Source organism: Berghia stephanieae, chromosome 3, assembly GCF_034508935.2.
Source record: "Berghia stephanieae isolate SIO BIC M18660-M18661 chromosome 3, UCSD_Bste_1.3, whole genome shotgun sequence".
Lineage (NCBI taxonomy): Eukaryota > Metazoa > Mollusca > Gastropoda > Nudibranchia > Aeolidiidae > Berghia > Berghia stephanieae.
The window spans coordinates 62750921-62766185 of NC_088362.1; the positions used below are offsets into that span (position 1 = coordinate 62750921).

Below are 15265 nucleotides of genomic sequence, written 5' to 3' on the forward strand. Positions count from 1 at the left end.
GATGTTATAATTTTTTCGGACAGAGACAACGCTGTCAACGGCCAGGTACTCATTTTACACCTGAGTGCGGTGAGAGAATGTGAGTAAAGAGCCTTCTCCAAGGACTCAACTATGCGCCGAGCGAGGCTCGAACCCAGGCCCTTCCGATCCGAAAGCGAGTGTCACACCACAAGACCACATAGCCGCACACACACAAAAAAAAAACAAAAAAAACAACGCATAAACAAACAACTTTGTTTGTCCGAGCACGTGTGAAGGTGTGTCACGAATTTCATATTTTGATTGGTCAAAAATCTACTGGTTAATTCGATACAAAGCACGTTCGCGCTAATACTAGCTTACCGTTTAGAGACGATTGGTCACTCACCAGCACCCAAAAGAGCCGATTTCCCATGAACTATTTTCGACTTCGAGCTCTTAGTTAACTTTCGGTAACGCAATGACCGCCACCACCGCCACCGCTACCTCTAGTCATTGGTCAGCTAGCTGGTTGATTGAGTTATGGTCAGTTGAGGTAACATTGTCCATTGGTGATATATTATTATTATTATTATTATTATTATTATTATTATTATTATTATTATTATTATTATTATTATTATTATTATTATCATGACGAATTTATGCTGTACTCAGCTATTGGAGGCTATCCAGCGACTATTTTGGTAGACTCTGAGGCTGTCCGATTCGTGAAGCAGTTTGCTTTACAGTGGAGTGAAATAGCAATAGCCGACGGACAGACCATGTTTTCTGTATTCTGTACTTAGTTTAACGAATTGTTAAAGAGATAGAAATAAGTTTTTTAAAGGTCGTCAACGCATCGCATTTTATTCATAATACACTAACAATACAATCATTTCATTGCTTTTTATAATTGGATTCAAATTGCATAGGTATGTATACAGATCACCATCGTTGTCGTAGTCATCATCATCATCATCATCATCATCATCATCATCATCATCATCATCATCATCATCACCATCATCATCATTATCATACAACTCCATGAACTTAATCACATTTTCATTTCAAGCATATATTTTTATATATACATTATATTGCCGTACCCTGGAAAAACCCATACCTTAAAATTTAGCCAGATCGGTCTATTTAAATGACCCTCATCTTGGCAAAAAAGCTCTCAAACTTGGGACTACGCGAATTCTCAGGTTTGAGAGGTGTTTTTTTTTTTCTTTTTTTTTTCCCCCAAGATGAGGGTCATGTAAATCGATTGATATTGGAAGGACGAGTTTTCTGGCCAAATCTAAAACATGGGTTTTGTAGAATACGGCAATTTAGACATCATGACCAAATTTGTTTGTATATATTATATATGTATATCATTGTTGATTCACAAAATGATATTTAAAGGGTTTACTCTTAAGGAGACTTCTTATTGTGCGGCTATGTGGTCTAGTGATATGACACTCGCTTTCGGAGAGGAAGGTCCTGGGTTCGAGCCTCGCTCGGCGCATTGTTGAGTCCTTGGAGAAGGCTCTTTACTCACATTCTCTCACTGTACTCAGGTGTAAAATGAGTACCTGGCCGTTAACAGCGTTGTCTCTGTCCGCAAAAATTGTAATATCGCCTAACAGGCGCCATGTCCCGTCCTACATGTAAAATGTTGCTGTTGGCCAGGTACAATTGTAAAGCGCTTTGAGCGCGTTTAGTGGATATTGCGCTATGTAAAAGATCATTTTTAATTATTTTTTTTTTCTTATTGAAAATTCCTTTTTTCATGATTTCACCTGTTATTTTCGGAAAATGAAGAGATACAAAGTATCCATAATAGTATGACGTGTGAAGGTCAAGGCCGACGTACAATTACGTCGGTCAAAGCTTGAATATTGTTATAATATTATTATAGTCATGCAAAATAGAAAGAAGGTAGTTGTTTTCTTAGAGAATAACACCAAGAACAAAACAAAAACCAACCAACAAAAAAGAAAAACAACAACAACAAAAACCCCGAAAAAATAGATAATGCAAACACATCAAAATAAAACAAACGAAACCAACAACAACAGAAAACAAAACAAACAAAACAATGCCCTTCAGCCTTCAGTTTCAGCCGAATTATATATATATATATATATATATATATATATATAATATATATATATATATATATATAATATATATATAATATATATATATATATATTATATAATATATGCAGTTCTGACATCCGAACCGAATTATGGGCCTAGTTTAACATTTTTGTAATGGACAAAATTTTGCGTCATTTTTTGAGATTTCCATGACAACAATGAGCCTCTGTGGAATTGGGTTATCAGACCTGCAAATAAATACACGTCGGTTTCAGCGTTCAGAAGCCCACGCAATCTGCGTGAAATTAGTTATGGTCTGTAAAATGTATAGATAGAATGCACTTGGCCAAGGAGTTCACAACATTGCCATCCGGAAGTATAACGGACCAACACACAAACGCTGTGTAACCATGAACTTTTATAGTCTGGTTAATACAGTTTAGTGAGAACAACTCACAAACGCGGATGGCAAAAACAATAATAAAGGCCTGAGTGACGTCATCTTAGATCTATCTATACTTTATATAGTATTTTGCATTGGACGCTGATGTACTATCTATAACTAGAGTCTATAATATTTTGAAAAAGTAATGCACAACAATGACTATAACAGCTTCAAAAAGAACACAATAGCAAAACATGGAACGTTTCGGGCTCAAAACCCTTCTTCAGCCAACAACAACAACAAAAACAAAACAATAGAGACATAAATACATTACTAAATTCCAGATTGACGACAGAGATATTTTGTAGGTCCGGTCTGTAGAAAAATCTTGGAAAGATTATTATAGACTCTAGTTATAGAGAGGCACCAGAGTTCACACTACTAAGTCTAACTAAGTCTTTGTGTGGCTACGTGGTCCTGTGGTATGGCACTCGCTTTCGGATCTGAAGGTCCTAGGTTCGAGCCTCGCTCGGCGGATAGTTGAGTCCTTGGAAAAGACTCTTTATTCACATTCTCTCACCGTACTCAGGTGTAAAATGAGTGCCTGGCCGTCAACAGCGTTGTCTGTCGGAAACATTGTAATATCGTCTAACAGGCGTCATGTCTCGTTCTACATGTTACGTGTTGCTGTTGGTCAGGGACCCTTTGTAAAGCGCTTTGAGCACATTTAGTGGATATTGCGATATTATAAAAGCTCTAGTTTAACTAAACGGCTGTTACCCTTTGTCACTGATATATTTACATATTCATGAAACTATAATCCATTAGTTGAAACTGAAACGGAATACGTATAATATGTTTCCAAAAAACATGCTACGTGCAAGGGATTCATCAAATTATCATAACTGGTCATGGAAGTTGTCATCAAATAGCTTGCTCAACCCTAACTCCGACTACATTCGTAGTTTACCCGGGTTACTTTTACCCCATGCCTAGTTATTACATTTTTCATGAGACAAATTATAGTCGTAGTATCAAAGTTAATGTTTTTAATTTTACATGTTAATGGTAGTTGAATAAAACTATCTATGCACATGCTCATTTTTAAAACATTTTTTTTCCAATTTTGAAAAGTAGCAACAAAAAATAAAACAACTCTAGGATTGAGTGAGATAAAGAGATACCTCCCAGTCTATCGGGGCAAGGGGTAGCGTAGCTCAGCGGTACGGTCTTTGCTTCGTACCCGGAAGCTACCGAGGTCGATCACCCGCCGCTGTGCTGTGTGGCCTTGAGCAAGTCACCTCTCACTAGCTTAATTAACGGCGTTGCACTGCGGCTGACGCCTGGATTATTCCAGTCGTCCCTTGGAATAGACCCTTAGAGAAAAAATCCCCTTTGGGATGAATAAATTTATTTTGTTTTTTTTTTATTATTTTATTTATTCACTTCTTATGTATTTAACAAATAAAAATAAATAACATAACATTCCCTTTATTCACCCCCATGAGGAAATGATTTGTCTTTAGGGTCTATTCCAAGGGAAGACTGGAATAACCTAGGCGTCAGTCGCAGTGCAGCGCCGCAAAGTGGGCTAGGGCGAGGTGACTTGCTCAAGGTCACACAACGAGGCGGGTAGTTGAACTCCGTACCTTTTGGGTAAGAAGCAAAGACCATAACGCTGAGTCACGCTGCCCCATATGAAATTTAGACTAGTGAGATATTTTTGTTTATATATTTAGCTAGTAGGAGCGCATATTACTTTCAGGTCTGATAACCGAACGCAATTATGTGGTATGACACTGGCCTTCGAGTCAAAAGGTCCAGGGTTCCAGTTTCGTTCTATGCGGCGCATAGTTGAGTCCTTGGAAAGGCTCTTTACTCACATTCTCAAACCGTACTCAGGTGTAAAGTGACGCCTGAGTTATTCCAGTCTTCCCTTGTATTAGACCCTAGAAAAAAACATTCCCCTATGGGATGAATAAAGGGAATTTTATTTTATTTATTTATGTAATGGAAATCTCAACCCAAAAAAATGACATATTGTCCATTACAACAATGTTAAACTAGGCCCATAATTGCGTCCGGATGTCAGACCTGTATATATGTAAACGTCGTTCACAACCCTTTTGATGATTACCCTTCTTGTCTATACTACGGTCAAATGATATCAATTTTTAAATTCTACAACCATCTTCTCATTATTTTACAGGTACAAGAGAAAGATCCAAGAAGAAGAAGAAGAACCGTTCACTGTAACAGGTAAGCTTCTATTTTTCAGTATTTCATGCAGACTAAGTCACTTTACAATAATTTGCGGTCTTGTTTGTGGTAGTCACTACGTGCACTTATTTGCAGGTCTGATAACCCAACTTGTTAAGGGCTCATTGTTGTAGTGAAAATACTCTCAAACCAACGCTAAATATTGTCCATTACAACAATATTAATCAAGCCCATAAAAATTGCGTTCGGTTAATAGACCTGCACATATGTGAACGATGGGTTAACACTTTGAGTTCTGTTGTCCTCTTTAAAAAAAACAAAAAACAAAACAAACAAACAAACAAAAACAACCATAAAAAACTGCAGAATTGCCCAAACCCTCTCTCTGCCCTTAGGAGAAAATGCTGGCCAGTGACTGCCCAAACCAGCATGAGGAGTAAGCTCCAAGGGGGTCTTGAGGATCTCCAGAGGACAGCAGCATTCCGGTGTGGTGTTTCTTTTTTTACGAAACCCGTCGAAACCCGACGAAATCCGACGAAACCCGACAAAGTTATGGAAACTAGGCAGCAGTGGGGAGTGAGCTTGGGACTCAGGGAAGTGTACACCATTGGGGAGTGAATCTGGGACTGGGTTTTGGCAAGTTTCGTAAAAAAGCATTTACTTTTTTACGAAACCCGCCGAAACCCGACAATATCCGACTAAGTTATGGGAAGTAGGCAGCAGTGGGGAGTGAACCTGAGACTCAGGGAAGTGTACACCAGTGGGGAGTGAACCTGAGAGTATGGGTTTCGTAAAAAAGAAACACCCTATCTTGTGGATAATAGACTTACCATCTGAGCGAACCTCAAGAAGAAGAAGAAAAAAAATCACACAAGAATTTTAAAATTTGGCCAGCAACGTTCTATAAATCAAAAGTAAAATGACTGCTATCTTGTCAAAAACTCTCAAACCTGGGACTTCGCCGAAGGACTCGTCCTTTCAATATCGATCGATTGAAAGAAAACAACTTGAGCTTTTATCGCAATATCCACTAAACATGCTCAAAGCGATTTACAAGGGGTCCTCGATAACAGCAACACGTAACATGTAGAACGAGACATGACGCCTCTTAGGTGACATTGCATTTTTTCGACAGAGACAACGCTGTTAACGGCCAGTTATTCATTTTAAACCTGAGTACGGTGAGAGAATGAGAATAAAGGGCCTTTTCCAAGGAGTCATCTATGCGCCGAGCTTGGCTCGAATTTAGGACCTCCCGATCCGGAAGCGAGTGTCATACCACTGGACCACATAACCGCATTCCTTCACTTTCATCTTGTCAAAAACTCTTTTGTTTGTTTGTTGCTTTAGGTCTCTTCCAACACAATTGAGGTTATATGAGAGACCGCTGAAACAAAAAAACAAGCAATCTAACAAAAATAGTACAAATGTCAATCAAAATCATAACCTAAAGATATCATAAGCTAAATTATAAATAACCAAGAACAAACAGGCAGAGGATTTACAGGGAAAAAAAATATCCCCTGTCAAAAATACAATCACAAACCAAAGAAGCAGGATAGACTAGTAAAGAGAAGAAGAAACGACATCACTATCAGATCGTACACCCATGCGAACATCATAGGTATATGATTCAAGGGTGATGCTCCCATCCAACCACCCGCTCAAAAACTCTCAAACCTGGGACTTGTAATAGAAAAAAATGACGCAAAATATCATTCATTACAACAAAGTTAAACTAGGCCCTTAAGTGGGTTCGGATGCCAGACCTGTATAAATGTAGACGTCGATTCTGGCCATGCATTAAATTTGTTTGTTTGTTTTTGTTGTTGTTTGTTTTTAAGCGTTCTACGGCACTTGCAACACATTTAGGTCATATCAGCGCCAGTAAAAAGGAAGAAAATTGGATAGTAAAAACATTCTAGATGTCCAATTAAAAGGACTTGAAGAAATAGTAAAACAAAGGGGAATGGTATAAATAGGGAACAGGTGTAGATTCCAAGAGCACATGATTAGTGTACTTAGTTTGAGATTACCTAAATGCCTCACCCATACACCAGCACAAGATCCCATTAAGAGGAATACACTCAAATGTTTATAAATCATTAAATATGTTAAAATTAAAAAAAAAAAACCAGTACATAACAGAGAGATGATTTACAATGAAAAAAATATCATCTCCCAAAACTATAACTATACATTCGTCTGTTTCCCTCCCAGCCAAGAACTCTGACCAGGGTCAGGACAAAACTAAGTAATCTCGTTCCAAGACAAATACAGCACGTTACCTCCCGGCCACTATGGGAGGTCGGGAACCCCACCCGGTTGCATTCAATTTGTGACGTCACAAACACAAGTGATGCAATACACGATTTGATGCACACAACATTGTATGGGCTCATTCGAATGAATGGGAGTTATAATGATCAAATAAGAATGAAAAACCAACGACCCTTGTCTGTAACAAGGAATTACCCAAATTCGTTTAATTCTATGGTCTGTAATCGTATAATTATTTTTCTCCTGACCCCATTTCAAGGGTGGTCTTTATTCTGTCGTGACAAGCATTGAACTGGAAAGACACAAAGATTTCTCCTTCATCAATCCTATCGTGTTTTTATTATGTGATTTAAATCACTTAACTGCCGAACTCTGGAAAAACACATATTCAAAAGTTTGGCCAGAAAACTCGTCCTTCAAATATCGATTGATTTAAATTACCCTCATCTTGGCTAAAATTCTCAGACTTGGGACTTGGCGAAGTTTGATAGTTTTTGTAAAGAACGAGGGTCAATTTTATCGATTGAAATTTGAAGGAGTTTTCTGGCCAAATATTTAAAAACGTGTCTGGTTTAAAAAAAACACGAAAAAAAAAACAGTAAGAAAAGATACGTAGAGATATCCAAATACAGTAAGTCATGCTATTCAATTCAATACAAAAGAAATAAAAGTATGATAATTTACTTAACCTTGCACAGCAAAGTAAAGTAGGCCACACGGTACTTTAACTTTAAGGTAATAGTTATGTCATTCTTCATATTAACCTAGACTATATCTGGTTTCAAGAATCTTTGTTTAGCTTTTATTCCCTTTTCTTTCTATTTATCACCATAGACAATAACACACACACACACACACACACACACACACACACACACACACACACGGACACAAGCATTATATATCACATATATATCATGTTATATAGGTAGATACTTTGTTACGCGTTCATGTAAAAATGTATTCACACTTATTCAATGTCATTCACCCCCCCCCCCCCCCCCCGTCCCCCGTCCCCCACCCCCACATCCCCAACTAGCTACTACAGTTGTACAAAGATAAGATAAAATAAGGTGACTAGTGATAAATAATCCATTGGGAAATTGCAATACATCCCATAATACCAACACAGTATAGGTATAGGATATTTCTAATAGTCGTATCAGAACACGATGGTGCCTGTAGTTCGATAGGTTTAGGTACACAAATTACAGAGTGATATGTAGATACACCGAACACAGCAGAAAGCTTTGCCCACAAAGAACAAGGATTCTTTTAATGTGTGAGTTGAGTTGTTCAGTCGTGGATTGATTTGCCTGGTGAAATCGTGTGCACAAAAAGTTAGACTTCGTTTAATATTAATATATACGCTTGGCAAATACCGGAAGGAGCATGCAGGTCTGATATAATGCTTATGTTGTAACCAATTGAACGAATTGCCTTCACGGATAATAAAGATATTATTATTATTATTATTATTATTATTATTATTATTATTATTATTATTATTATTATTATTATTATTATTATTATTATTATTATTATTAAACTATAACAAAGACAAAAACAAGAGAAAGCAGAATGAGAAAAATGTCGGTTGCATCGTAACGACTGTGACGATTTTCTTTTGGTTAGTATGGAGCGGGTTAAAGGTAACAATAACAACACAATGGAAACAATTATGTTATTATCCACCGTGTTATGGCTAAGATGGACGATATAAAAGCACACTTAAGCACCATACGGTAACGTTGGTTATACCACATTTCCAGATGCAATGTATTAGTGTGGCTTGCGATGTTATGGCCATACTGCTGTACTCTGAAAAAACCCATATTTTAAAATTTGGCCAGAATACTCGTCCTTCAAATATCGATCGATTTAAATGGCCCTGTTTGTTTGTTTTGTTTTTAAGAGTTTTACGGCGCTTGCAACACATTTAGGTTATATCAGCGCCAGTAAAAAGGGGGAAAATTGATAGTAAAAAGTTCTAGAATTACAATTAAAGCACCCAAGAAAAGGTAAGACAAAGGGGAACTGGGAACAAATAGTTTTTTTTTTGTTTGTTGCTTTAGGTCTCTTCCAACACAAATGAGGTTATATGAGAGACCGCTGAAACAAAAAAACAAGCAATCTAACAAAAATAGTACAAATGTAAATCAAAATCATAACCTAAAGATATCATAAGCTAAATTATAAATAACCAAGGACAAACAGGCAGAAGATTTACAGGAAAAAAAATATCCCCTGTCAAAAATACAATCACAAACCAAAGAAGCAGGATAGGCTAGTAAAGAGAAGAAGAAACAACATCACTATCGGATCGTACACCCATGCGAACATCATAGGTATATGATTCAAGGGTGATGCTCCCATCCAACCACCCGCGGGAACAAATAGGGATCAGATGTAGATTCCAAGAGCATACCACCAATGTACTTAGTTTGAGATCCCCTAAAAGTCCCATCCGGACACAAGCACAAGATCCAACAAAGAGGAATACACTCAAATGCTTACATTATACATTCAAAATAAATATAATAATACATAACAGAGAGATGATTTACAAGGAAAAAAATATCATCTCCCAAAACAATAACTATGCATTTGACTGTTTCCCTCCCAGCCAAGACTCCGGTCAGGGCCAGGACAAAACCAAGTAACCTCATTCCAAGACAAAGACAGAGAACAGAGTTTTCCCTTTGGAAAACAGATATAAGGGGACAGAAGACACAGTATGGACCTCCCTGCCCGCTATGGGATGTCAGGATCCCCACTTAAATGACCCTCATCTTGGCAAAAGCCCGGAACTTCGCGAAGATTTACATTCAAAGCACCCAAAATATCAGAAAGGGGAATTGGTTCAAATAGGGAACAGATGTAGATTCTAAGAGCACACTTTCAGTGTACTTAGTTTGAGATCACCTAAATGTCTCATCCAGACACTAACACTAGTCCCCACTAAGAGGAATACACTCACATGTTTACAAATTATATATATAATACGTAAATAAAACATAATACTAGTGCATAACAGAGATGATTTACAAGGAAAAAATATCACCTCCCAAAATTAACTAACAATTGACTGTTTCCCTCTCAGCAAGGGCCAGTACAAAACTAAGAAATCTCATTCCAAGACAAATACAGAAAGCACGTTGGAAAACAGATACATGGGGATAGAAGTTACATTAAGTATCTCCCTGTCCACTATGGGAGGTCAGGGACCCCACCCAGGATACAGGGGGATAGAAGATACAGTAAGTACCTCCCTGCCCACTATGGAAGGTCAGGAACCCCACCCATTGCATTAACATGTCCGGTGTTCTTTATTAAAGTGTGTTTAAGGGTGGAATCTATGAAATGCTGTATTTTACCATATTATTTGTTTAATAATTGTCAATCGGGGGGGGGGGGGGGGGCAGATTTGGGGGCTGGTGGAAGTCACCCCATTCCACGATACTTGGACATAGAAAAGAAAAGAAAGAAATAAGATTGATGATGCGATTCCAATTTTTGTTTTATTTTAGTTTTCAATCAACACAAAGCATATTTTTTTTAAAATATATAAATACACACAGCCATAAAGCATACAATATTAATAACTATACGATTCTTACATTCTCGCTTTTTGGAATTCCGCATGAGTTCCCAACCGCTTCACGAGCTTGCGAGTGCGCGCGTTGGGAATGAAGTTCGAATTCCAGAGCTCAAGAATGTAGGAAAACTTATATTCTACTCCTCAATCCATTTCGATTTCGTCATCTCTGAGTGTATAATTCATTTTCAATAATAATAATAATAATAATAATAATAATAATAATAATAATAATAATAATAATAATAATAATAATAATAATAATAATAATAATAATAATAATACTTAAGTGATATCTTTTTTCAAAAATCTAATTTTAGTGAAATTCAACTTTTGATAATCTGACAAATTATATTGTAAACGTGATATCATTACGCGTTACTATTTATGAGAGGGGTGGAATGTTATTTCAGCCCTCCTATTGGAAAACCCTATCATTTCTTAGTAAATACGAAATCGTTGAATAATGCCTTGGACGCGTTGAATGAAAATAAATATGATTCAACGATTGCAGAATATTTTCGAACATTTTATTGGTGTGAAATTAGGTGTAAAAGACAGCTGATTGGTAATTATAAATAATCTTTTGGTGCGTATGAATACAAATCCAATGTTTTTAGTTTTGGGACAGAAAGAGACAGGATACAAATTATGGTGAATAGAAGTATTAATACTATTACCATAACATTTGGTCACGAAATATCTAATAATCTTACTTGTACTTGTAAGGGTGGAATAAACGTATTCTTTCATTTCTTTGTATTTATGAAACTCGTTCTATTTTTATCGTGCAATAACACATACTCGCAAGCTTGTGTTAGTGGGCACGATAAAAAATAACTCGTTTAATAAATACAAAGAGATAAAAGAATCGTATACATTAATAATTGCGTTCAGGTCCCTGTCGTATTCCTTCCCTCTTCACGTTGGTTGTAAAAGTTAACACTTATAACCTCTGTTCTATTTTCTGCCCAGTTGTTTCACAATTTTGCTCTTAAAATGAAATGATTTCATCTACCATCGACAGGCTTGCTCAAATACAGAAAGGAATGTGAATATTCTAGCTAAATAGCATTCTACGATCTGAAGTACTAATACTTCTGATTAAATAAATCCCTTACTACTTAGATCATATATTTTAAGTATTAATTAAATTTAATTTTGCCTTACATCATAAGATATCGTCACCTAGGCATTCCATGAAGAAATATAGATAATTCATCAAACAAGATGTCTGGTGTCAACAGGAATCACCCGTGTTGTCACAGTGAGCAAATTGGGGTTAATAATCTTGCCCAAGGAAAAAAAACGAAAGTGCCTGAAGAGGGGCTCGAACCCGGGACCTTCCGGGTCACAGTGCAATGCCTTAACCACTCGGTGTGCGATAAAACGGTGCCAGAGGAGAAAGAAAAATACAAGAATAAAAACATCAAAAAAAAAAAACAAAAAAAAATCAGCTGCCTCGACTGGGTTCGAACTTCAGACTCGCGGGTCTGACAAGTACAAGTACAAGATGAAATGATTGACTATCCGACTATATCCGTTGTTTAGCTGGGTTACTTTTAATCCATGCCTCTTCATTACATTTTTTTCTGAGACAAATTATAGTTATAGGCGCAGGTTCAAAGCTAAAGTTTTTAATTTTTACATGTTGATGGTAGCTGAATAAAACTGTCTATGTACATGCTCATTTTTAATACATTTTTTTTCTTCCAATTTTGAAAAGTAGCAAAAGTCTCTAGGATTGAATGAGTTAAAACCACCAAATGCATACCAAATATTTTTTTGTTCTAACAAACGCAATATTATGTAAAATACAAAGACATCATAACAAGCTTAATCTTCAAGCTTAATAACATTTTAGATCGTCTTAATAGTAATCATTACAGTATCAAAATACGATACTAAAGCAGTATAAGTTTTAAATTTCTCAAAAGCCATCAACAATCAATAACAAATTGCACCTATTTCCGGCTGATCTCTAGGGCTTTAGCCTGTCGAGTGGTGATGATAAAAATAGACGACGATACGAAGCAAACGACAGTACGAGGGAAGTAGATATGTCGAAGGACTGTTTTGTTTCCATTTTTATTCCATACCGTGTAAGAGGAAAGAAGGGGGATGATTGTCTATAGAGGGTATTCCCTTTAGAGACAATGATCCTAACAGTTTGTACATTTTAAAGATTTTAAACAGCTCCATGATACGATTCTGTTAGTGACGCCGGTGACTTAAGACATCAACTTTTTAAAAGATACTTGAAATTAAATATTGTTTGTTTTTTTTGTTTTTTTTTTGCTTTCAAAAGGCTAAACATATTTTGAAAACTGGAACGTATTTTTAAAAATAATTTTTTAAAAGGAATTATGCAATTGTATATATTGCCACTACACTATTACGATCAACATTCATTGATACCCCATTGTGAGTGAAAGACCTTTTAGAATGATAGCCATGATTTTTGCACAACTCTGTTGTAAAGTGACTTCAGTCAAATAACTGATCAACTGTTATTCCAATCTATCTTTCAAAGTGTTTTACATTGCATGTTGTTGGGCTTCAAAAGTTTGTGTGATGATTTAGATTATTTGCAATTTCCTTCTCAACAGAACTGTGAAACATTTTACTGACTCGTCTCCTGACAAATTATTTTTGTTCTTTCACCAGGAGACCAAAATGGCCAAATATAGAAGACTTCACGATGCCATCAAAGTGGGAGACCTGACAATTGTGAAATGTTTGGTGAAACAAGGCGTTGACGTGAATGTTGTATGTCAACAAGAAACGGCTTTTACACGGGCTGCACAGTGCAAGAACTTCAAGTGTGTAAATATCATCATGTCCAGCAAGAAGTTCGACCCCAACGCTGGTAACCAATTTCAAAGAACTCCTCTCTTCATGGCAGCCAAACTCAATCGCCCCGATATCGTACGCCGCCTGTTGGAGATGGGGGCTCGTGTAAATGACACCGACATCCGTGGGGTGACACCGCTTGGTGCTTGTGCCTGGTATGACAGCCATGAATGTGCTGAAATTCTCATCCAGCGAGGTGCGAATATAGACCAGCCGGATTCCGTAAGCCAGACACCCTTGTATCGCGCATGTTCCAACGTGAGTAAAAATGTCGTCCAGGTTTTATTGGATCATTCTTGCGATGTCAACCTGTCCACGTGTGACCGGAAAACTCCACTGATGGCTGCGTTACCCGCGATCAACAACATGAACGCTGGGAAAACTCTCACGGACATGCTTGGTATCTGTGAAATGCTGGTTGCCAATGGCTGTGATATTGACGCACAAGACGAAAATGGAAGAACGGCTTTACATCACACAATTGAAAGTAACGATGTTTACGGCATGGTCTTCTTAGGAGAACACGGCTGTAATTTAGAATTAAAGGACAACATAGGATACACGGCATTTCAAATGGCCATCATGCCTAGACGACCCAGATACGAACTGGCAAGATATTTGCTGCATCTGGGAACCGATCCAATGAAACGGATGCTTAATCCAGATGAACACGACATGCCAACCATTTTACCAATTATTTTCCTCGTGAACTCAAGACCAAACAAAGTGGGAAACGAAAGTGACAGGATGTCAAGGACATTGTTACTCCGTGCCATACTGTTTTCTATAAACCCCCACACAATATCTTCCTTTCATTTTCGTTGCCGATATGAACATATGTATTTCATACATCGTCACCAATTAACCTTCCACGACCAGGCCGAAGTTGATGTCATTAACTTTATCAAAGGAGAAAAAGTTCCAGATCGTTTACAAAATCAAATTAGAATAAAAATTCGAGAGCGTTTAGGAAATTCTAATCTCGTTGCCAAAATTGACACTCTGCCAATCTGTCCACCACTGAAAAGAGATTTAAACCTTGGATCTCCTTGTCGTGTGGCTTCACTACAGTCGATTTGCCAGCTTCACATGGCCATCCGCGATGGGCACAACGACATCGCCAACAAGTTGTTGGAGGAAGGCACGAGTCCAGATATTGTGTTGCAACATAAAAATGCACTGACTCTGGCTATTGAAGTTGGAAACAAAGACATTGCAATGATGTTGATGAGAGACAGACTCAAAGAAACCAAAGATCCGTCAAAGATCATCACCCCGAGTCTTGATACAGCTCTTCACATTGCAGCCAAATTTGGAAGACCCGACATTGTAAAAGAAATGATTAAATTGGGATGTAACATCAATGTCAAAAACATATACGCAGGAACTCCTTTGCAATTAGCTTTTACGAAAGGCCATTTAGAAGTAGCTACCATCCTCCTAAAGCACGGTGCAATCGCTACATCTGCACAAGGACGCGCTCCTGTCCTCCATTTAGCTGCGGCTGCTGGATGCAAGGAGATAGTAGGGTTCCTGTGGAGAAGAGGCTGCGATATCAATTCACAAGACATAAGGGGATACACTCCGCTACATTTGGCTGCAAGCAGGGTAAAGTTTGTGATATATATATATATATATATATATATATATATATATATATATATATATATATATATATATATATATATATATTTTTTTTTTTTTTTTTTTTTTTTTTTTTTTTTACTGCTATCCCAAAATAGGACTTCCAATATGTTAGAATGCCTCAAACTAATCTGAAAATCTTTATTTTATGTTATAACTTATTTCCTTCATAGTTAGCTGTTCATGACTCAGAATAGAGTGGAAATAGAAAATACTCCTAAATTGTCAAAT

At 37.1% G+C, this 15265-nt stretch overlaps 1 protein-coding gene across 3 annotated transcripts in view; it reads left to right on the forward strand.

Annotated features, from left to right (window-relative positions):
- Positions 1 to 441: 441 nt before the first annotated feature.
- LOC144968163 (uncharacterized) overlaps positions 442 to 15265 on the forward strand; it is a 21783-nt gene continuing 6959 nt past the window's right edge. For 2 of the 3 annotated variants that reach the window (XM_078906197.1, XM_078906199.1), the window contains exons 1-3: positions 687 to 893; positions 4649 to 4698; positions 13205 to 14998. In XM_078906197.1, coding sequence (XP_078762323.1) covers positions 13214 to 14998 — 1785 coding nt within the window. In that variant the 5' untranslated portion in view covers positions 687 to 893; positions 4649 to 4698; positions 13205 to 13213. Of the gene's footprint in view, positions 515 to 686; positions 894 to 4648; positions 4699 to 13204; positions 14999 to 15265 lie in introns of those variants that run through there. The other variant, XM_078906198.1, reaches the window with a different exon arrangement.